The 24400-nt window shown below is 35.1% G+C and overlaps 2 protein-coding genes and 1 long non-coding RNA gene across 10 annotated transcripts in view; 2 read left to right on the forward strand and 1 right to left on the reverse strand.

Annotated features, from left to right (window-relative positions):
• The window catches only part of CCDC88A (coiled-coil domain containing 88A), a 121776-nt gene extending 104324 nt beyond the window's left edge, over positions 1 to 17452 (forward strand). Inside the window, exons 24-33 of one of the 8 annotated variants that reach the window (XM_032877745.1) lie at positions 989 to 1081; positions 1208 to 1422; positions 4898 to 4981; positions 5960 to 6163; positions 6764 to 6835; positions 7805 to 7885; positions 9693 to 9961; positions 10149 to 10611; positions 14178 to 14277; positions 14821 to 17452. In XM_032877745.1, coding sequence (XP_032733636.1) covers positions 989 to 1081; positions 1208 to 1422; positions 4898 to 4981; positions 5960 to 6163; positions 6764 to 6835; positions 7805 to 7885; positions 9693 to 9961; positions 10149 to 10611; positions 14178 to 14242 — 1546 coding nt within the window. In that variant the 3' untranslated portion in view covers positions 14243 to 14277; positions 14821 to 17452. Of the gene's footprint in view, positions 1 to 988; positions 1082 to 1207; positions 1423 to 4897; positions 4982 to 5492; positions 5677 to 5959; positions 6164 to 6763; positions 6836 to 7804; positions 7886 to 9692; positions 9962 to 10148; positions 11487 to 14177; positions 14278 to 14820 lie in introns of those variants that run through there. The other 7 variants (XM_032877746.1, XM_032877741.1, XM_032877748.1 and 4 more) reach the window with 7 other exon arrangements.
• A 2329-nt stretch (positions 17453 to 19781) lies between these two features.
• LOC116879492 (prolyl-tRNA synthetase associated domain-containing protein 1) lies at positions 19782 to 21491 on the reverse strand. Its single transcript, XM_032877749.1, has 2 exons — positions 21366 to 21491; positions 19782 to 20309 (listed from the first exon to the last, which is right to left on the reverse strand). Exons 1-2 carry the CDS (start codon positions 21447 to 21449, stop codon positions 19875 to 19877), a joined length of 519 nt encoding a protein of 172 aa, XP_032733640.1. The 5' UTR covers positions 21450 to 21491; the 3' UTR covers positions 19782 to 19874.
• A 398-nt stretch (positions 21492 to 21889) lies between these two features.
• On the forward strand, positions 21890 to 23504 carry LOC116879493. The gene is made up of 3 exons (XR_004385045.1): positions 21890 to 22045; positions 22982 to 23067; positions 23304 to 23504. It is a non-coding gene; the product is annotated as an uncharacterized LOC116879493 (long non-coding RNA).
• The last annotated feature ends 896 nt before the right edge of the window (positions 23505 to 24400 follow it).

Here is a 24400-nt window from a genome sequence, read left to right on the forward strand (position 1 = left end):
TCACTGCTTCCCCTCAACTAAACTGCTTAATTTAGCATTCTTATCTTTTCGTCTATCTAATATGGCCATTCTCTCCATGAGGCTTTCTTCGGTCATTCAAGATAGAAATATTTTCCCTTTTATAAGTTTCTTTTGTGCTTAACACAGTACTTTTATTTTGGCACCACTACTACCTTGGATTGTAATACTCATGCATATTTGTTCTCTCTCCTATTGTATTATAAGCAGAGTGAGCTACTTATTGTCTTTTTATACTCTTTGTGTCTTCCTCATTATAAATGATCACTAAATATTTGTTGACTAAACAACATTGCAGTTTGGCATCACAGTTTTTCAGATCATTTTACTTTAGTCTGTGATCTTTGATGTTTCCCTATGTAATATCAAGGACATAAATGAGATGAAGACATGGTGAAACTAGTGTATTCATGTATTGCTGAAGGCAGGAAATTGTTCTCTAAAGGTAAATTAAGCCTAAATAATTCTGCCATAAAGGAAAAAAGTCTGTGTTTGATGAAGATATGGTTGCAAGATTACTTATATCTACAATTATAAACAGACTATTGAACATTGTAGTTTTTTACTTACATAAATTACATTAAATCACCTTTCATTCCAAACACAATGTGAGATACTAAAAGATCCAAGAATAGGAGAACAGTCACTGTTAATGTCGCTTAACAGCTATTAAAAAACGTTGAGAAAATTCCTTTGTCATGATGAAAATATAATATGGAAAATTTTCTTCAAATAAATTGTATTAAATAATTGAATTTTAAATTCTATATCCTTTCATTAAGTAAGTTTGTAAATAAAAAGAAAAGGAGAAACTTGGAAAAAAGTCCCTTGTTAATACCTAATACTTTGTTGTCAACTCTAATATCTGTATTTGTTTATGGTTTGGACAGCAGTTAGACTGTAGTCACAAAATATTCATAACTATACAAAATATGGTACATGTCCTAAAATGCAATTTTTATTTTTGCAGTGATAAGTTAAATGAATTAAGGCGACAAAAGGAGAAATTAGAAGAGAAGATAATGGATCAATACAAATTTTATGACCCATCTCCTCCTAGAAGGTACTGTTAACCAAATTTTATTTATTTTTACTTTGGAAAAAAAAAGAAAGTTAAGTCTTTTAATTTTTTGAAGGATTTATATGTTGAATTTAAGACTGATAAGAGTTTTTTAAATTATTCTATTAGGAGAGGCAACTGGATTACTCTAAAAATGAGAAAATTGATAAAGTCTAAGAAAGATATTAATCGGGAACGTCAGAAATCTCTAACATTAACACCTACCCGCTCAGACTCCAGTGAAGGATTTCTTCAGCTCCCTCATCAAGATAGTCAAGATAGTTCTTCAGTAGGTTCAAACTCTTTAGAAGATGGCCAAACTTTGGGGACCAAGAAAAGCAGCAGTGAGTGCTAAAACTCTTTAAACATTTGTGATCTCTAGTATTGATTTAGAATTCTTTCAAAAGATTTCTTTAACTTATAACTTCAGCAGTCTTCTGGGTAATAGTCTGATGAATGCATTTCTTTTTAATTTTATATGATTATAAAATTCATGTGTACTGCAATACCACATGATTTCCCGTATTATGTGTTTCTAAAAATACCAAACACAGAAATACCATCATTTAGTCAGGGAGGTTAAACAGTGTCCAAAGAACATTGAGATAAGAGCCAGAATATCTCTGTTACTTGCTAGTTGTAGTAATATGGGAACACCGTTCACCTTTGTGTCATACTTCATAGGGTGATTGTGAAGAGAAAGTGAGAAGTGTTTATGAGCTAATCTTGATAATTATTTGTAACTAAGTAGAATAATAAGGCATTTTATAATGGAGTTTTATTCATACACTTTGGTGTCAAATTGGAGCAAACTTATATTGGTGAGAAGCAAAGAAAAACAGTTATGAATTCAAAGAGAATGTTATTCAGTAATTTAGAAGTAACTGAAGGTTATAAAAATTATTGAGGGATTGCTTGGTAAAGGATTGATTAAAATTGATGTATATAAGCTTTTATATAAAATTGTGATTTAATTTTTTAAATTACAAATATGATAGTATCACACCATAACATGAACTATACAATTCATAATATTTTTATTTTATTATCTGTGTGCTTAACTAAATAAGAGCAAAGTAAAAGTCTAAAGAAGTATATTTTAAGAGAAAGAGAAAAGAATCCAAAGCTAGGCCCTTTGAAGATGTCCAAGAAGTTGACTACTAACAATGTTCTTACAAAATATGTAAACAAGATACTTGAATCCACTCATACTATCACCAAAGTCACTAAATTTTAAAAAAAAATAGGTATTTGTCTGTGTGTATGTATATGTATATCTATATGAAATAGATCTATATAATTTCACTGCTATTCCTTTGAAGTAAATAGGCCAAAATAGCTATTACTTCCCCCCAGGGATAGACTTTACTTATGGCAACTCTCAAAACTCTCAAAAAACTATAGTGTTTGGCTTCAAGGGAATTACCTCGAAAAGAGAGTATTTGGGGAGATAGGAGATGAGGCATTCATTATAGGGTAATTTCAGAATACAGCATCCTAAAAACTAGAATCCATAAGTATTCATGCATACATACATTGTGTGTGTGTGTGTGTGTGTGTGTGTGTGTATTAATCTCAAGAAAGTGTTTAAATGCTGTATCCCAACACAAGATTATCATTACCTGGGTCTTTTGCTATCTAGTCTTATCATTCAAATCTACATGAAATCCCTTGCATATTCTTGTGGAGAAACCATCAGGTTTACCTTAAAAAGATGCCAGATAATTCAATTTTATGTTACTTTAGATATAAAATATTTGACATCTTATTAAATGAGAAATGGTAATAGGTCTACTTAATTTTTTTCCAATTAAGGGAAGATATTTCATAAGGCATTGATTTCTTTCTTTCTTTTTTTTTTTTTTCCAAGTAAGCTCTGCATCCAACATGGGGCTTGAACTCACAACCCTGAGATCGAGAGTTGTATGCTCTCTCCTGACTTGGCCAGCCAGGCACCCTAAAGAAAGATTTCAATTCAGATATGATAATGTAACACAAGAAAGGCACAGCAGTCTTTTTTGAGGTCAACTTGTCTGTTTTTAATATAAAGCTGACATTCTTTCATACTCCCTGCTGAAGCATCCAGAATAAGAATCAGAAGGCAGTAATATTCTCCTTTCCTGCAGTTGTTCAGTTTTAGAATTTTTTAAATAAACAAAAACCCAGCAATGCTAATGTTCTCTGAATTTCAGTATGTTGTTTAAAAAAAATTGTATATCTACAAACTAGTTGACATAATAAGGATCACATTCCACCACTGGAAAATTTAAAATTCCTTTTATCCTGTCTGTCAGTAAAGCAGTCTTTGGAAAACAGTTGAAACAGAAGTATCTAAACAAGACAACATGTGCATGCTGCAACCATTCAGCTTTGTTTTAGCTAAGTGTCCATGTTTACATTACTTTCAGTTCATTTCTTTTTAATCATTAAAAACAGTTGTGTTTACCAAGTTAGAAAAGAAATAGGTCAAATTAAAAGCCAAAATCAGGACTGTTCCTAATAGTGGTCAAGTAAGTTAAAAAGCTGTATGTCCATTGCATTCTCTTTAATGGAGAAGAACTTTGATTAAATATAACTCAAGAATGTTAGTGACTCTAGTGAGCATTTTAATTTTTATGCCAATGACACCTACTGTAGTTATAATCCTAATTTTCACTTATAGAATTTTTCTGCACAGTGCTACCTTTGTTTTTCTTAGTAAACTCACCCAAAAAGCCCTTCAAAATACCTAAAAATGTTATAAATACATACTTACCTGTCGTTTTTGCTTGCATTATCTTATCTTTTAGCCTTAATAGAGCTTAGTGCTAGCTTTTTTCTTTTCTGTAGTCAGCCTTTTGCAAAATGAAATGAATGTAATCGCTCATGTCATCTTTTGAAAGACTTTTCTCTGAAGAATAAATATTTTCTTGGTGCTGTTAAATAATGCACCAGAATTCAAATTAACCCCCCAAAATAATTCCCTATTTCCTTTGTTCAAGTTTTCCTTTGTTAAAGAAAATAATGAACGTTTTTAATTTCTTTAGATTGTTTTAAACATTCCCTGGGCACCCTAGTTTTTGTTGATATATATTAATAGAATACTCTTGTAAAATGTGTATTTTCTTTTTTTTTTTTTTTAAGATTTTATTTATTTATTTGACACACAGAGAGAGATCACAAGTAGGCAGAGAGGCAGGCAGAGAGAGAGGGAGAAGCAGGCTCCCTGCTAAGCAGAGAGCCTGATGCAGGCCTTGATCCCAGGACCCTGGGATCTTGACCTGAGCCGAAGGCAGAGGCTTAACCTACTGAGCAACCCAGGCGCCCAAAATGTGCATTTTCTTAAGAAGTTTTTTTTTCCCCAAGATGAAGTCTTTTTATTTAAAAAGTTAAAGAATTGGAAAGCCTTGTACATTTTCATCATGTATAGTGTGGCCCACCAATAACCCTAATTTTAAAAGTATACCTTTACAACTTATTGACAACTTATTATTATTAACTTATTATTAACAACTAGTTAATAATAGGAAAACTGTTCCTTCAGTAAGTACTTCTAATCAGTTCCTGTATTTGTAGGACTTTAGCCAATTGAAGCTTTCAAAGTATATGTTCCTCATCATTGTCTTCAGTGCTTTCCAAGTATTTTAAAGTGTCAAAGTACATATTTCATATTTCATTGTCACTCAGCAGCATGAGAATAATAGCTTTAGTATAGCATACATAGCTGAAACTCAGACATTCATTTCTGTCCTTAATTTCAACATTTAACTCCCATCTGTTCTTCTCCCTTTTTTCTTTCATTTTTCTGTTTCTGTTTTTCCTCATGCTCTGACATTAAAGTGGTTGCACTGAAAAGACTGCCCTTTTTGAGGAACAGACCGAAGGATAAAGACAAAATGAAGGCCTGCTACCGTCGTTCCATGTGTAAGACTTTATGACAGTTCAGCTTCTTTCAAATGACTACACTGGCTTCCATTACTAATTTTTCACTAACCTTTCTCTGGACTGTGCCAATTTTCTTATTTTGCAAAGTGCAGTCTTCCTCTAATTCAAGGAGCTGGAAAAAAAATTTTTTTTTTCAAAACTGGCACTGAATTCGCATTATATGTATGTTCACTGATACATATACATGACATATGTTTAGTCATACATGTAATATAAATTTCCAGTGCCTTCTAAAAGTTGGCAGAAAAAAGAAACTTTTTTCTATGCCATAGAGATTTTTTCCCCCAAAGAAATTTACTTAAAATATAACAAAACCTTTAGCATTAGGAATTTATTTTCTTAATGAACTAAATTAAACAAATAAATAAATAAAATGGCCTATAACCCTTGAAAACGTTTGTCATTCTTTATATATTAATATTCTTTTTTTGAGTGGAATGGGTAATTACATAATTAAATTAAATGTCACTTTGGATATCATCTCTTTCAGGTTTTTATTGAATGGTATACTTACTTGATTCGTAAAATGAATTCTTCAGTAACCTGCTCTGACCAAGGACTCTTTGTCATTTTCAATAATGATGCTGTATAAGAACTGCTCTCCATCTTACCTTTATTCATTCCATTTCTGTCATCACCAAATCCCATTATGAAGGCTTCTAATTATATTGCACATCACTGCGCAAAAGCATGGCAGTTGTACAGAGTAAAATTCCTTTTCCTATCTCTAAAGGGGGTGGAGGTGGGATAAAAATATTTACTGAAATTTATCAGCCTTTGGCCTACTCATTTCATTCAGCTGAATGCATGTCATAATTCAAATGACCTTGTGGTTATAGTCTTTGATATTCACTTGCATTAATCCATAGACAAAAACCAGATCATTTATAATACAAGATAGAAATAAGAGCAGATACATTAACCATGCTGATTCATTTGCTTTCATTTGCATCCCAGCCATGAATGACCTGGTGCAGTCCATGGTCCTAGCAGGAGGACAGTGGACAGGTAGTACTGAGAATTTGGAGGTTCCTGATGATATTTCAACGGGTAAAAGGAGAAAAGAATTGGGAGCTATGGCCTTCTCTACTACAGCCATCAACTTTTCAACTGTCAACTCTTCTGCAGGCTTCAGATCCAAGCAGTTGGTTAATAATAAAGGTATAGGCCGTCTGCTCTTTGCACTGTGGTGTAACTGTTGGCAACAGGAATTTTAATTTGACTTTTCCATGTGTACTTTTTTGACAGCAACAACCTGAAATAATTTACCAAAACAGTCTGGATTCGATTTGAGAGAATTTTCAAATCATTTAAAAAATTTAAAACATCATACAAATAATTAAAATCTTTCCTAGGCCTTTCATAATAAACAGCTAATTAACTAACAAGAAAAGGAAAAGTAAGCCAAGTAAAGAGTAAGAAAGGGAAAAAGTGATAATAGAAACTTAAAAAAAAAATAAAAATAAAAACACTACAACTTCAAACAAAACCACGTAGAACAACCCTGGCTCTTGCTTTGCTTTGCAGGGTCCTTGGGGAGATTGTTTCACTGCTTCTGGTGTTAAGCGAGTCAACTCTCATTCATCACAGCTATTCTGTTTCTTATTATTAGTTCCAGTTTCTGGTTAAGTCTATGAAATACTTTAAATCAAGATGTGTTACATGTGATTGAAAGAGAATATCCATATCTGCATAAATAAAATTTTATAATGGTTTTTTTGTTTAAAAATATTTTTATATCCATTTTGCTATTTTATGTAGATACTACATCCTTTGAAGACATAAGTCCACAAGGTATTAGTGATGATTCCAGTACGGGATCAAGAGTTCATGGTAAGATATGAACTTTACTTAGAGAGTACATATTCCATACAGAATGGGAATGCTGAGGCTCTGGCACTGATTTGGTGAATGTGGCATTGCCAGCAAGCATGTTTTCTCTAACCTGCATCTCATAGCTACTTCTACCATTTCTTCAAACCTAATATTCCTTTTAGCCCCTTTTAAGATTATTGCTTCATCTAAGTAGTGTCTCTCTTGGTCAAGGTCATTTATAAAGTAGACTTGCACAATGCTTACAGGTGATTTTGTTGCTGTTTTGGTATAAGGTTAAAGTTATGAGAAACACATTTTACCATTAGTTTAAAAAATATTTAGTTAGTAAAGGATAAACTCTAAGAAACCACATGTTCTGCACTGGTGAACATTTCAGATTTTTAAGTTTCTGGAGAGATCTGCAAAACCATATCTTGCCAAACTAAATTATTAATATATAAATGGATAACATATTGAGAGAATTTCATCTATAAGCAGGATTTTAAAACAGGGTAGGGTTGTGTTAACTGTGCATTGCTTCCCTTGTTATGGATAGGAATGCAGGACATTAACTGTGCAGATGCTCATGTTCCTCCTGTTTGTGGCATCTCTGCAGTGTGCAGGGTTCCATGTCTGATCTGTTGTAAGTGACCTAATCACTAGCACTTTTCTTCTTTTGGCATGTCATTCTACTCAACCAAAACAGTTCTGGTATCCATCTAGAAATCACTTCCAAATCTAAATATGCACTTTATTTTCTTTTCTTTGGATCTCAACTAGTGTTTCAGAAGTTTCTTATTCTAAAGTGTCTAACTGAAGTATCTGGAAATGCTTTTGCTCTCTAATCTGTAAGATTCAACTCTGGGCATGCTCAGCCTGTGAAAGTATGCATGATTGCTTCCTCAAAGCATTCTGTGATCAGAATGTAAAAGTTCAATGTCATTAGCTAGAAGTTTTATTACACTGTCTCCTGATTTTTTCATTTAGCTTCAAGACCAGCCAGCCTTGATAGTGGCAGAACATCCACTAGCAATAGTAATAATAATGCTTCACTCCATGAAGTCAAAGGTATGCTGTAGGTAAATTTATTAATATTGTCCATCCATTTCCAGATTTTATAATTAGAAGATTGATGACGTTTCTGGGGTAAAGTATGAAATCCAAATCATCTGTGTTTAGAACATAGTTCCTTGAAACATTTTATACTTCATACATTGTCATACAGTCTATACAATGTATATAAATGTAAAAACAGGAGCAGTTACTTTGGTTGCCATTTTTCATCTTCATAGATAAAATATTTTTATGTAATTTTTAACTTCAAAAATATCTGTAGGTCCTTATTTTTCTTATGTTTTTGTCTTCGTCATGAAAATGGTTGTCCTTAATTTTCTCATGAGGCATGTACATTGAACTCCCATTACAGAAGTGTTTTAGAAATACTTTTAGTTTAACTTATTCACAAAATAAGGGGAAATAATTTTTTTAATTCAAGAAGACAGTTGTGTTTGTGTATAACAGACAAATGGATGTACATAACTTATATAAAAAATTACTTCAAGATTTTTTCATAATTTAATATGCATTCTAAGGTAAGGTTTTTACATAAATGTCTAGAGGCCTTGACTAGTACTTTTTCCCTTAAAGGTATACCGCCTACTCGCATTCTGGAGTTGTTTAATAGATTATAAAATATGGCTAAAGTACTTATTCCCTATAGTCCAGAATTGTCAGATTATAGGAATGCATGTGTTCTGTTGCTTTTTGTGTTATAAAATTATTTTGTCTCAGCTGTAATTTTATCATTAATGCTATAACTCTGTTGCAGTGGGCTGAAATATCTGATCTTAAGAAAGGATTTTTTTTTTAACTTAAATAATCATGTTCTTAACGCTCAGTAGAAAAATTTAGTCTGAAAATATGAAGTAATTTCTTTTCTGATTTGAAAATTTAAGAAAATCTTCCTTTTGTAAAATATTATATAACCTGAGCCAAGTTCTTTAATGACCCACTTTACTCTGTATGATTAGGGAACCATGGAAAGTTGTATTTTCCATCTTGATACTGTATGTATACAGTTTGCTATCAGTTAGAATCCACATAAGGAATAGCATTAAACATAGAGAGCTTTTTCCCAGAACTAGTAATTTGCATTCCGTACAGTTGCTGAACCTCAGTTGAATCTTTTACGGCTATATAGCCACATACTAACAGTGGAAAGCAGGAACAGTCAGATGATTCAGACATTAAAGAATAAAATACAAAACGTATTTTATTTTATATTTTTACTAGAACTTGCTAAATAACTATCATATCTCCATTGAATTTCCTTTATATGCCTGCTATTTAAATTTGAAAAAAATTATTTAAGATTATTCATTCAGAATGTGAATAGAGAAACCTTCAAGTACGGAATGAAGATTTCATAGACAAAGAATTAGAATTTTTAACTTCTGAATTTGTATTCTGGTTTTAACATTCTGAAATTATTTTAAATTTGTGTAATCATCTTTTGTTCTAAATATTGAGGTGTTTTACAGTTACTTGAACCTGAGTTTTTAAAAATGTATTATTTACTTATTTTTTTATTCACTCATTCGGCAAATGTATTGAGTAGCCTGCTTTGTAGTTTGGCTCTGAGTGTAGTGGTGGAAGCAAATTATTTGCCTTTGTAGAACTTAAAATATTTATCAAAATGAGATTAGAGTATACTGTTAGACTGATGAAAGATGAACACAGTTTACTATGCATTTCTAAATAAAGCTTGAAAGTCAGTTTAGCTATTCATCAGAATCCAGTCAACAAATATTATTACTTACATAGTTTTAATCTCATTTCTGTTACCGAACCCTTAACACACCATTTACTCCAAAAGCAGGTGCAGTTAATATCCAAAGCAGGCCACAGAGCCACAGCAGTGGAGAGTTTAGCCTGCTTCATGATCATGAGGCTTGGTCCAGCAGTGGTAGCAGTCCAATCCAGTACTTGAAGAGACAGACCAGATCAAGTCCAATGCTCCAGCACAAAATGCCTGAATTATTAGAGAGTCGAGCACATCACAAGATCAAAACTGGTTCCCCTGGAAGTGAAGTTGTTACTCTACAACAGTTTTTGGAAGAAAGCAACAAGCTTACCTCAATACAGGTTAGTTTTATCTAGTAGTAGGACCTGAATTTAGATAGACACTGCAAGTTAAGTTTCTGTGACTGAACTATAGAGCTTCTTTTTAAGTTAAGGGCTGCTTAGCAATTTTATATCATACAGTCTAATATATCAGGAAAGTAAAGGCTTGGCTGCATTCACTAATCTGTTGTGATATCTTTTTTAACAGATAAAATCCTCAAGTCAAGAGAATCTTTTAGATGAAGTAATGAAAAGTTTGTCTGTATCTTCTGACTTTTTGGGAAAAAACAAACCAGTTAGCTGTGGTCTGGCTAGGTCAGTAAGTGGAAAAACCCCAGGAGACTTCCACGATAGACGGACAAGTAAGCCTGAACAATTTGTGAGACCCAGTCCTCGCAAGACTGAAGATGCCTACTTCATTAGCTCTCCAGGAAAACCTACACTAGCCACTCAAGGAAAGATAAAATTAGTAAAAGAAACTTCTCTGTCACGACAATCAAAAGATAGTAATCCTTATGCCACTTTACCTCGTGCAAGCAGTGTGATCTCTACTGCTGAAGGAACTACTCGAAGGACAAGCATCCACGATTTTTTGACCAAGGACAGTAGACTACCTATATCAGTTGATTCACCACCAGCTACTGCTGATAGCAGCATCACTGCAGCATCTAGTGAGTACCTTTTACACCAGTGGTCCTCTCATACACTTCACAGTCCAGCCCATGCTGTAGGTTCTCATGTACAAAATGATTTAGCTACGGATAAGCCCAAGTCTCTATATACCCAGACTAGAAACTCAAGAACAGAGAAGTCACATTTTCTAAACCAAACTTTTGCCATTGTTAATACATCTAAGAATGCATTTGGAATATCAGCTGAAGGTAGTGTGGAGTCATTTACTGTGGCTCGTCCATCTCAGCCATTTTTATCCCTGAATACAGAACTAGTTAGTAACATAAGTGGGTTACCTCCCAGGCCAATCACCAGAGTAACTGACCAGGCTTCTGCCTCTTTGGATAGAGCTGCAAAGAAAGATAACGAACAGTTTTCTGATTATCAGAACCCTAGTAACAGTAACCCACAGACTTCTACAGATAGCCATAATCTTATCACTCCTGCATGCTTCTATCCTGATGACACAGAAGCTACATTGTTGGTTTCTGAGGATAATCAGACTGTTTGGTATGAATATGGTTGTGTTTGATCAAAACTGCACAATATCATGCTGATGTTACTTGATATGCACTGTGCTTCTCTAATCTGATTTGAAGAGCTGCTGTTGAAAAGTATAATTTGGCTAGGCTTATGTTTTTATTTTAAATTGTGGCATAGTATTCACTTGTACATGATGGCATGTGTATAAATACGAATGTGTAACCACACCAAAGCCTGCATGAAGTATTAATTGCATTGTACATTTTCTGCATGACTTTGAAAACCTTAACAATACATGCTTCTCTTTCACGTTTCTTGTCACTTGATACGAGATTGTTACTTTGATACCTGGAAGCATATTAAAATAGTTGCATGCTATAATTACCAAGAAGGCATTTCCAAGTCATGTTTACTTTGTTGCTCCCAAAAAAAGAATGCTTATTTTCTCCCTTCCTCCTTTTTTGCTCCCCTTCCCTCCCTCTCTTCCTCCTTAACTCTTCACTCCTTTCTTCCCCCGGAATGTGTACTTCCTGTTGCACATGTACAGTGTTAAGGAAACTATGTAAAAAAGATGTCATTTTCTTTTGCCATTTAACTGTGTCTCCTGTCTTGCCATTTTATTTTTGAGGAAATAGTCATAACTCCATTAACACTTTCTGTAGCAAATATTAACTACTGCCCATATTTATAAAATTGTTCAGATTTAAAACCTTGGTGATACTCATAAATTAGTGTAATTCTTTAAAAACCCCATCAGATTTACATGTTACTTATACAGTGACTAGGAGCATTTGTATTAGTTATTTCTTCATTTTCTTCATCTGATACATGTAAGAACTCAAGTACCATCTTTCCTTCAAGATGACTTTTTTACTTGGAATCAGTTAATACATTAGATTTGCCAGTTCTTTTTTTTATATAGAGTTAAAGAGAAATAAATCAAATCATACTCAATGTGTTGGAAGTTTGCATTTTTACTTCTTTTCAAAAAAGGTAGTAAGTTTACAAAATAGTGAAGATTGTTGCTTCTGTAATCTATTTATTAAATTACATGTGTCTGTCCTTAAAACAGCTTTTTAAATGAGTACATTGTGCTAAAATAGCATTAGAATTGAAATAAACAGGTGTGTTTTTAGTGGAACAAATTTTAGAATTACAAACAGAAAATTTTAGCTAAAAAAATAACTATATAAGATGAAATATTTTCTAAGTCTGACTCCAGTGTCATCAACTTTAAAAATTATCTTGCTGTGGTCATAGCACTTTTACAGAAGAATCAGCTAAACTTGAATATCTGACTCCCAGAATTAAAACAAAACAAAGCCATAACCCTGATTCACTTACTTCTGGAGGAGTAGATCTTAGCTCTGTCTCTGGAATGTTTTTGTCATTTTGATTCATCCTAAATATTACTGCTAATAACTCAGCCTGCCATCTGGAAAGGAATGCTTTGAAATGTAACTTTCTAAATGGGGAGGAAATCATTATTCTATACATGTTTTTGCATTAAATTATTACTGTTATTAATTGAGCCAAAGGAAACAGACTCCACAGAGAATCTTTGCTTAATGAAATTTCTATCTTTTAAATTAAGCCATTCTCTGGGACTTACAGAAGATCATTGAGGGGGCTAGGCCCTCTCCATTTTTATCTTTGATTATGCTGCTTTTCTCACAGCCAGCTATTACTAAAAATGATTCTGTGCAGATAATCACATAAGCACAATCAGAAATTTTTCATATTTTTTTAGTGCCACCCAATATATTTTTTCCATGAATACATCTATCTGTTTTATTGTCAGTTGTTTCGCTGTCAGTCCTAACATTAAAAATGGTTTTGGCATCTCTTCTTTTTTTAAAACCTAGTAATAAAACTTAATGGTAAATATAAGTGAAATTAGATAGGGGCCACATATGATTAAAATGTAATAACTCATGTTACTTTCTTACCACTTTGAGTCAAGAGGTATTTCATAACCATTTCAACTCTTTAAATATTAATGATCTGGCCATACACTTTAAATTTAAAATATTAAATTTATTTATGCAAAATGTAGAGAAATCTTGTGCTATTATATTAAAACTGTCTGGTTATTTTATAAAATTAGACTTTCAGGAAAGCAGTATTTCTAATACAAATGGCTACAGTTTATAGTATAACCTATTTTCAAAAGGAACATATACACTGTGCATGTAAGACAGATCCATACCATGTCCGTGTGTCTTGGGGATTGTCTGTGAGAATACAGGCTAGACTTCCTCCAGAGACTATCACCAGCTATGGAGTCATAGCTTTTTAAAGTTTGGAAAATACCAGTTTCTTCCTTATGTTTCTTCATAGCCCTTGGAACCAAATTTTTAGCATGGGAGAACCTTAGAAATCACATACAGCCAGTGTTCTCTAAACTTTAAAAAATCAACATACTGCTTGCTGTAAGTCTTACAAAGATGCAGTAGTATTTTAACTTATTGTTTTTAAAGATAAGATTAACCAACTCTGACTCAGTTGAGCAGCTGTACTTTTTTCCTCTAAGACATCTCCATAAATATCCTACGATTTCATAAAGGAATATTTGGAAAACTTTTGAGATTCAGTACCCTGATTTTAGATGAAACTGAGTAGCATTCACATTTCTGCCCTGGGTTTCTAGAACTCATACCCTTATTATTTGTGTGACATCAAAAACACATTGTTAGGCATTGGGTCCCCTGTGACCAAAGCAGTTTTAGCTGTTAACAGTGAAAGTAGGCATATTACAAAATTTTTCTCAGTAAATGAAACAAATACTTCATTGTGGATGTTTCTTTGGTTGCATGCAAGGTTATTTTTTCTTTAAAACTATTTGTGACCATTTAGTAAATAAACATAGTAAGTAACTACCTGACGCTACTAAAAGGACATATTATTTCTGGCTTTTAAAATGCAATAATCAGTCTTTAAGTAATAAGATGTCTGTTAGATTAATAAATTTCCCAGAGTTAGATTCTTTCTCCTTCAACAAGAGCTCGTTAGTTTCATAACTTCATGAATTATATTATGTTTAACATTTGATTAAATAATATGAAATGCTTTTCTCCTGCAGATGTGGACAAAGTACAAGAAAGCAGAAATTCAAAAAGCAGGTCTAGGGAGCAGCAAAGCTCCTAATTCTATTACCCACTACATGCCATGTGGGCCAAGTGGTGAGTTTCTTGCTTAAAATGTAAATGAGATTAGTCTCATTTATACAAACTAACCATGTTACTTATAAGAACAAGTGCACATTGCATTAACAGATGTAAATATTGCTTGCTTATTTCATGATTTTCTGTCCTACTTACTAGTCAAGCAAGATTTATTGATTGCTGTAAGTTTTTGCCTGTCAGTGCAGGAAACAAACCTTTAAATAGTTTTCTTTTTTTCTTAATTTAAATTTAATTTTACTCGTGAATAATGTTTTAGGAATTCCTTTTTTAATTTGAAGCCCTTTTTTTTTTTTTTTGGTAGGAATACAACTTTCCCACAGTGTTTTTGATAATTGAGAATAAACAATAAATTAAATACCTTTTGTATGAAGAGCCACTTGAAGAAAAGTTGTCTCTGGCTTTCTGTCACTCTCCTTCCTGTAGAAGACATATCTGGTGCATGTTGTTCTTATAGTGGCTGCTCTGATTTTTATATCTCTCTCTTATCTTCAAGCTTTTCTTACATTTTCTTTCTTCTTTCTACCTTCCAACTAAATACAGAGAGAAAAGTGTCCTTCAGTTTCTCAGTGTGAAGCCTTTATTTCTGAAGTAACAAGACACCCAACTATAGGAATCATTTTAAAAATCTTTAAGGAGACTTTAAACAATCCTTCGTGACTAGAGCAGGCAAGAAATAAAAAACCTTCATTCCTTCCTTGAATCAAGGAGCACTACTGGAGTCAACTGCCAAAATTTTTAGAAGGTTTTAGGACTTACTATACATTGTATTGATAAGATCTACTGAATAAAGGATGTTCTCTCACTAAGGACCAAGTGTTTTAAGGTTCCAAGAAGTACTCCAAGAACAATCTACTTCTTTCGTCATTTGTTTATGAATTTATCCATGTTTGCTTAATGCTTCTGCTAAGTATTAGCCAAAATCTAGCCATTTATATTTAGTTGTGTAAATCTAAATTAAATGCTGTAGTATGTTGTGGAATGTACTATATATCAAGATACAGAGAACATTGTTTTGGCATGTCAGAGCCTTACTTGGTTAGCAGACTGCATGTGTTGGTATCCTTTCTTTTTTTTTTTAACCAATTATTTTGATGCACTGCAAAAGAAATTCAGTTTATAAAGATAAATCTGAAAAATAGGAGCTATAAAAATTTACAGTAATATTAATCTTTCTGTATTACCCTTTAAGCAACACTAAGCATTCATACGTGGATCCAAGGTAATTAAAAAGTGTTTTTCTGAAACTTTTTTAGTAAGGTGGTTTTCCAGCAAATTGCATTCCCAAGATAATGCTGTTGTGTTTTAAATTCATTTCCCTTCTTTAGTATTGGGTTATGTATGTGTGTTTGTTTTTTTAACATGAGAGCTGACTGTTGCTTAAGAAGTTTTCTTATGGCAAAAAAAAAAAAATGTAAATAATTTACTATGATCTACATTTTGCCAGGAACTCATTTATTTTTAAGGTTATCACATAATAATAAGAACTTTTCTGTTTTTGTCCTTTATAATAATACATTAAAGTTGGTAACTGTTATTGGTACTTTTGAAATATTTGTATGCATTTGTTACCTTAAACATTTGAAAGAAGCACAAAAAAAGTAGATTTAGTTAACCCAGGGAAACATCCGTTTTTTTGTAGCTCCAATTTTATATCACAGTTTATTTTCTTATGAAATCAAAAATGCATTGATACTTATTAATGCAAATTCATTATTTAACATAAATATCAGCATAATCTTAAAGATCTGAAATGAGAAAGATAATGACTTTTTTATTTTAACAGTATACTTCTTAGGCTCTCATTACCAGCTCTAAAAATCTTTCTGGAATAATTCCATATTCATAGTGTGGTTTAGGAACTATGTGTTTCATCACTAACCTAGTAGCCATGAGAACTGTGTGTCTCTCCCTTCCCAACCTTCCCTCCCCCTCTTTTGGTAGGCCAGTTAGCAGTATTGTGTTCATAGTCTACTTTCAGAAAGACTTAACGAAAAGAAATACAGCATGTATAGTTGACCAGAAATTAAAAAGGAATTTAGAGAACTTGGACTTACTTAATGCCACCATTAACTTGTGTTTTGCCACCAAATAATGCTGTAAAATTAAATAACTTTTAAACTCTTGGATGAAAGGTGCTATGTAAATGTAAATACAAAGGATTCTTACTAAAATACAACTATTGCACAACAGACTTATTTAAAACTTATTCTCTAGACTTTGAAACATCTCTCTCCATCATGACTCCCTAGATTCAAGAATCAAACTGATAATGGGCATCATGGCAGTCTAGAGATACTTGCATGTAAAAAATGTAAATTCATTCTTAGGTGGATAAATTGAAAGTAAATATAGAAGTTATGTTTTAGCTAAATACAGTAAGTGGGTAACTTAGATTTATATTAACTAGCATCTAATTTGCACAACTAGGACACATCCCAGTACAATTACTGAAAGTTGGAATTTAATGAGTAGGAAGTGGCCCGGTGAGGGTGAATCATACCACAGCTTGACCTCTCCAGAACACTAATGTCCTAAAATAGAGAACCTATTGACTTAAGCAGCACGTTATTGCTTCACATCGAACATGCTCAGGGGCAGCCTATATAGTACTGGGTCTGATGAGGCTGACCCTGAGAAAGTGCAGTTAGAGACAACCAAGGGGGAACACTTAAGACTGTAAAAGTAGGAATATTCTCAATTATATTCATTACCTTTTTCATACCATGTCAAGAAAGGACTAGGTAATAACCTCATGAATATTTTACTTTCTCCAAAAGATTCAGAAGCAAATTTAGTAGGAAGTCACTCCTTTCCCTTAGATAAACTGCTTCTGCCAAACAAAGTAGTATGGCTACCTAGAAACTTACTGGGGCCACTTTCCTGACTGGGGCCTGACATGCTTTTATCTGGCTATCTTCTAAATCAACAGCTAACCCCCCTCCCAAGAAACTGAAGATTTAATATACAGGGTAATAAGCTTCCACAAAGAACTCCAATAAAGTGCTTCAGATCTGGCCATGTGGAAAGGTTTGGTCCACGTTTTTAAACTGGTGGTTACCAAAGAGTTCATGTAACAGGTTTGTATGTAGCACCTTTCATGCAAGGCATGGTAAGAGCCTATTAAAAAATCACTGTGCATATTACAGAATTGCAACCACCTCACAAATGCAGTATTACAGCCTGCACTGTCTTAACAGTTTATGTCAGGAAGTGAAAAAGATGCTGTACCAAATCTGGAATTACAATGAGGAGTAATAATGTATGCTAAATAACTTTGTACTTTAAGTTACATTTATGAGGAAAGTGAGTTTTTGTGTTTTTCTTTTCTGCTACACTTCGTCCTGAGATGTATTTTTTCTTTAAGCCTTGAATGAGTAATACAAAAGGAGCCCATTTTGTGATATAAACCTTGATGTACATGTTGAGATATTTGGACAATGAAAATGCCTTAAAAGGAATGCTTATGGATAAAGTTGCACTTATAACACCCTTTAACAAAACCTGATTTTAAACTGTCTTTTTCTTTTCTACTAAGGGTTCTCTTTCAATGTTTGCCATTGTACTTATAATTGTTATTAAATACCAAATCAAATAATATAAAAGCTGTAACATTTCCTTTAAAAGTAATACTACTGAGGGATTTGGAGTTGAATGGCAATGATTATTACTTGGTAATACCCATTATCAGCCACAGGAAGCCAGTTTGTAACAAACCATCATTGGTTGGATTTATGTTTTTAAAAACATTTCACTATTTTTCATTTTAGACTTTATTACTCCTTAAAAAATTAAGTTGGTTTAACATTCACTTAAACTGATCTAAAAATAAAAGAGGTGATTTTTATAACAAGTGGTTAATAATCATTTTAAAAATTATAACATATAATTTAGCTAAGTATTCTTTCTTTTCCCTTTGCCCTGGAAAACCTTTTTTCAGACATAACCCATAATCTTGTTTAGATGATTCTAGATCTTTTAGGGATGAGTATTGGAGGTTTGGGAAAAGAATGGAATCTTACCAGTTCTGTCAATCCTCACATAGGTTTAAATACAGTAATATATTGCACAAAGCAGTGTCTTTCATTTTCATTTATTGATTTTGGGGAGGCAGAATGTTAGAGAGGCAACCAGTTGTGTATTCTGGGGCAGGTTAGTCTTTCTGAGCCTGTTTTCACTATAAGATGGGAAGGGCACTATCTACTGTCCTCAGTCTTTGGTTTCTATTCATTAAACCTTTATTTTATGTGCAAAGCAGTCTAAAATTTCCTCTTAGAGATGTAGTAAACAGCAGGTAAAAGGTAACATGGCACCTTAGAATAAGGTATCATTTATGGAAATATTTACTAACTCCACATCTTTTTCTTTTTTTTAAGATTTTATTTATTTGACAGAGAGACACAGTGAGAGAGCGAACACAAGCAGGGGGAGTGGGAGTGGGAAAAGCAGACTTCCCTATGAGCAGGGAGTCCGGTGTGATGCCAGGCTCCATCCCAGGACTCTGGGACCATGACCTGAGCTGAAGGCAGATGCTTAACTAAGCCACCCAGGTGCCCTTAAAGTAACCCTTTATAGAAATTCTGCCATGAGTAGACTTGGAGTTTCTAATCCTATATACCAAGAAATGACATTTTTACTTATTTTGCCTCTTAGCAACAATCTGGTTACACTATCACTACCAGGTGGAAGTTACTTTTGAGTGGCCAAACTTAGTACTATGGGTACGTCATGACTATCCCATTTGATTGCACCATAGGCAAATATGAGAATTTTCATGACAAGATCTCGACTACTTTTGTAATATAGTCCACCTCAGACCTTCAACTAATGAAGGTTTTAATTTAAGCAAAAAAGTTTATCACTCCACAATTTTGAACTAGCTTATATAGAACTGACAATACATAATCATGAGTTCTTACACTGTTTCAGATGCCCTAACTGAAGGGGGGATGAGTAAAATTTAATATAACGTACAGAACACAAATTTTCCAAGTATATTCACATTTCTAACCTCTCAGAAAGATTAAACAAATCTTTCCCTAATCCTCATTCCCCAAAGATAACCACTATCAACAATTTAATATATGTTCCTTTTTCTCTATATGTACAATATATGTGTAATTTTATATATGCTGTTTTTTTGCAAGTTGTGTTTTTCAAGTAAACACCCTAAAGAAGACGTAAGATAGTTAATCTTAACTAGCCTTAGTTTTATTGTTAATATACTCTCAATTGTTGAAGGCATTCCTGTAATGAGTAGTGCTCATGGGGGATGGGAAGTGGACCCTCTGAACTGACTAAAACTACTTCAATGTATCTTTTTAAAAGCAGCTCCTTTTTATAGGGCACCTGGCCAGCTCAGTCAGTAGCACTTGTGACCCTGGATCTCAAAGTTGTAAATCTGAACCCTACCTTGGGTGTAGAGATTACTTAAAACAAAACAAAACTCTGCTCCTTTTAGACGAAACGTTCCTCCCTAAAATGATTTCATCACCAAATCAAGGTGCTAAATATTCTTATCAATTTTAATGCTTTTTATAAATTACAAGTAAGAAAAACAGCTTTCAGAAATAGATGTATTCTAAGTATCAGCCCAATTAGTTGTTTTTATCAAAATTTAGTATTATGGGATCATGTCCTGTCTTCTTCACAAATGTGATAAAGTCTTCAGGGCTCAATCCCATGGTTGCAGCATTGGTCATTGGATGAAAGTACACCTTTTCATGTCCACCTTCCAAAAAAGCTGAATCCAGAACAAATTTCACATCTCCGTCATCACAGAAGAGTGCCAAAGGTGTGGCACAGCCTTGGCCAACTTTTAGTTTTTCTAGCATGGCTGTTTCATCAGCAAACCGAAGATTTCCACTCCCAACACCTAACTGCTTGGCAAGATCATTTAAATTAATTTGTCTATCATGAAGAACTGTCACCAGCCAATAGCTTTTTTTCTTCTTGTCTTTAAGAAATAAATTCTTACTGTGTGCTCCTTTCAAATGCTGGACATGAGGCATCATTTCTTCAACTGTAAACACCTGTAAAAAATAAAATGAAAACTTCAAAAATATGCATGTACACATACTCTGCTTGCTAGGTGAAAACAGCAAGGTTAGGGAGCACCCAATGCCGTGGATGTCACTGGTAGGGACCCATTCCCAGCCCATTATGAAATAACACACCTTGCCATTTCAATCCCTCATCTGGAGACCTCTTGGGCCAGTTATCTTTTACAATGTGCTGGCCAAGCACTCCTAAAGTGTTTTTTTGTTTTGTTTTCTTTAAACTTTTGGTACTGAGAATCTATAGCAGCCCAGATTCCTATTCCTTAGCATTCCATTACATCCAAACCAGGTAACAACCTCCACTTTACAAATATATAACCACAATAAGGGTGAGATCACGGGCAGGGAACCAGACCTGGACTAGTAACATCAGAAGAGTGGCAATATGCACAGGTAAGGAAGGGGGAAAGTACTATATAGGAGGGAAGAAGCTCAGAGAAAATGATACCGTTTTGATGTTAAATTGGTGAAGCTGAAGATTTTTAAGGTATTTTCCTACCCTTTGAAGATCACCATGTTTAACTACGATCATTAGCTGTTACCCTCAAGCTATGTCCCTATGCTCCTGCACCATTCAAGTTACACTGGCTCCGTGAAATGTTTGCAAATCCTCACGTCAAATAACGAAATCATGTTCTTTCCAAACTTTCTAAGGTTGGTGTCCTGTTATATGCACGATGTCTGGATAAATCGATGACGCTACAGAGACGGTTTACTGTCTGATATCTACACCATAAAAACACACGGACCCAGCTTTACACACCAGTTTAACATAAAGAAGTTCTCGAAATGTGACCAAATAGCTCCAAGAGGAAAACGTTAAGTTTTCTCACAGTAACAACACAGTCCCGAAAGGCTTTTGATACTCCTACCGTGTCCCTTTTGCGCTCTGGATCCCGGGAAACATCCTAGAACCGACATTTCTGCGGCACCTTACCGCTGGGGCCTCTGGTCTTCACCGCCCCGCCCGAGAGCCGCCGCAGCGGAGCCCACCCCTCCGGCAGGGCTGTCCCCGCAGAAGCGCCTTACCTCCGGGTGCTCCACAACCTCAGTATGGATGGCCAGAGCGCCGAGCCGCTGCTCCAGCTCTGCCCGCAATTCCTTACCCGCCATGCTGCCGTCGTGGCCAGGAAGAGACTGGGCGGAGAAGCGGTGAAATGGGCGTGGCCTCCCGAGCGGCTGGCCGAATGGAGGCTAGAGCGGAAGTACCAGGAGCGAACAGGGGGCCGCAGAAGTCCAGTGCAGTTCCTTCCGGAGGCGGGCCCAAGCAGTCGGCGCGCGCTCTTCCCTGCTTCTTCCGGGACCGTCGCCGCGTCTGTGGATGTGGTCTGCAGGCATTCCCCGGCGGCAAGAGCGTGAGGCTTTCTCTATCCTGAGTTCCACAGGAGGAAGCCATGTGCCTTCCCTAGTCCCGCTTCAGGTTATCTAGGCTCAGCATAATTTCCATTTAAACAGAATCAGTGTCACCGAAGTTAAGCGTAGGGAGTGTTGGAGAAGGTTGTGGAGAGGATGTGACCACGGGTAATCAATCCCCAGGCAGAGAAGCTCCCTTTCCCCTGTCCTTGAAATGTATCTTCTGACCCTGTTCCTGTACTGGCAGCCACTTGAAGGACATTGCCTTGACAGCGTAATGTGATACTGCAAGCACCAGGACAGTTTTGTAGCTGAAATTCCCGTAAGGCCTCTGCATAAACTCAAGATTCTAGCAGGTGGGTGCAGAGATCGCTGTCTTGTGGCTGCCCAAGACAAGCCTCCTGTTGAATTCCGTTGCTTATTAAACTTGCCACTAGTCATTATAGAGTGGTCTGCCTTTTCTTCCAGACTCTTCTTGCCTTTACCTTGTCTGGGAAGGAGGGCAGTTTCAGATTTTACCGGAGGAATTTAAGAGATTTTCGAATCAACAGGGAGAGTAGAGGGTGCCAAAATGCCTATTCTTTTACGACTTTTCAACTTTTTTTTTTTAAGAATTTATTCATTTATTGGGGTGCCTGGGTGGCTCAGTGGGTTAAAGCCTCTGCCTTCGGCTCAGGTCATGATCCCAGGGTCCTGGAATCGAGCCCCGCATCGGGCTCTCTGCTCAGCGGGGAGTCTGCTTCGCCCCCTCTCTCTCCCTGCCTCTCTGACTACTTGTGATCTCTGTCTGTCAAATAAATAAATAAAATCTTTAAAAAGAAAAAGAATTTATTCATTTATTTGACTAAGAGCGAGAGAACACGAGCAGGGAGAGCAGGAGAGGGAGAAGCAGGCTTCCCAGCGAGCTGGAAGCCAGATGCGGGGCTTGATCCCAGGACCCTGGGATTATGACCTGAGCCAAAGGCAGATGCTTAACGACTGAGCCACCCAGGTGCCCCACGACTTTTCAACTTTTAATTTATAAATTACAATTTCACATTTGACCTTTCCTGAAAATTACCTTTTGTTATTATTCATGTACAAATAATTGGCGGTGGCAACCACAACTTGCCTTTTTGGGAGGCAGTTTGCCTACCTCAGGGTGGGGTTTTCCATTATCCTGTGAAACCCTCAGTCACCACTTTTTTCCACTAGGTTTCTTTCTAAAAATGAAATTAGAAAGCATTAGAATAGGAAAGAGCACCCATTTGAAGATATGGCATGTCCCAAATAATTGTCTTTAAATGTTGAAGGTGTTCAAGAAAACCCCAATCCAATCATGGTGAACTGAGAGTAAACAGGGGAAAGAAGAATTGGAGTCTGATTGTAACCAAGAAAGGTAAGTATGTCCAAAAGTAGGAAACATGAACTCCATCTGTCAGTTATTCAAGCCATGAACTTTTGCATTCGGCATACTACACGCAGACACACAGACACACACACACACACTCCCCTATAGCTAATCCATCACAGTTCAGTTTCTCAAATCCTTCCACTTCTCACCACCTCCATCACCCCAGCCCAAACTACAACCATTTCCCCACTTGGCTAACACTAATGTTCTCTTAATTTTAGTTCACCTGTGGTGGGGTGACCACATGTCCTCCTCCAAGCAAGTCTTACAACCAAAGATATTTATTATAAAATGAAACTAAATCTGTCTATGGTAAAAGCACTTAATATTGCTGTTTAAAAACTATCTTAACCTAGATTTAATGCACTATTTATCAAGCATCTGTGTCAACATTGTATTAAATAGAAAAGAAATGCTATCTATCCTTGGTGTAGTCCTTTGTCTTCAAGGCAAATACAATCTCAAATTTATACTGCAAACAACATGAAACAGATTAAATTCAAAATGATTAGCATGAACTTGAGGAACTAGATATTTAGCCATAGAACTTGAATTAAAAAAAAAAAAATATATATATATAGAGAAATCTCAATTCTAGGAGAGAGGTAGCATCTGATAAATATAGTTTATTGAATTGTTTTACAAACAGGACAAGACGTAATAAGTTTTGTGGCATTTATATAAGAACGTATTGAGGGAAAGACTCGTTATTTTTAGGAAGAGTATGGATATTTGACAGAAAAGGACAGAGTCTGGAAAAAAAAGGAGCTGGAGAATGGAGTTACGCCAGGATCCATGAAACCAGGGACACTCATCTAAGTTTGCTCAAAGTAAAAGAAACAGTTACAACTGTAGCCTACATAGCAAAAGAAATAAAAAGGCCAACATATTTATCAGCATCATGGGGATTGGGCATCCTGGCATTTATTAGATGAAGAATGTTAGAAATCCCCATTACCGAGTGAAACAAAGGGCAATTCCAGAACAGGTAAATTGAAAGCTACCCTGGAAAGCTGTAAATATCCCAAACAAGTGAAACAATAGGGAAAAGTGCTTGCTGCAGTCTATGTCTCTTCAACTTATCTTTTGGAACATCTCTATGTGCCAAGCTTTCTGCCCTCAAAGACTTTAAAATCTAGCAGAGGGGACTGAAGCATTCACAGAAGGTAAGTCCAAGAAAATGTGACTAGTGCCACAATAGTGGCATGATGCAGATGCTTTAGGAGCCCAGAGGAAGGGTGCTAAGACTGGGTTAGTGCACCAAGGAAAGCATTAAGGGAAGATGGCACCAGTTTGAAGAATAAGTAGGACTCTGCCA

The sequence above is a fragment of the Lontra canadensis genome, unplaced genomic scaffold (genome assembly GCF_010015895.1).
Source record: "Lontra canadensis isolate GAN:19392208 unplaced genomic scaffold, GSC_riverotter_1.0 scaffold61, whole genome shotgun sequence".
Taxonomy (NCBI): domain Eukaryota; kingdom Metazoa; phylum Chordata; class Mammalia; order Carnivora; family Mustelidae; genus Lontra; species Lontra canadensis.

Coding starts and splice junctions, on each gene's coding strand:
- LOC116879492 (XM_032877749.1), bottom strand. CDS start 21,449: ATGGCGGGTAAGGAATTGCGGGCAGAGCTGGAGCAGCGGCTCGGCGCT. Junction 20,310..21,365: donor AGGTTGTGGAGCACCCGGAG/GTAAGGCGCTTC, acceptor TATTTTTTACAG/GTGTTTACAGTTGAAGAAAT.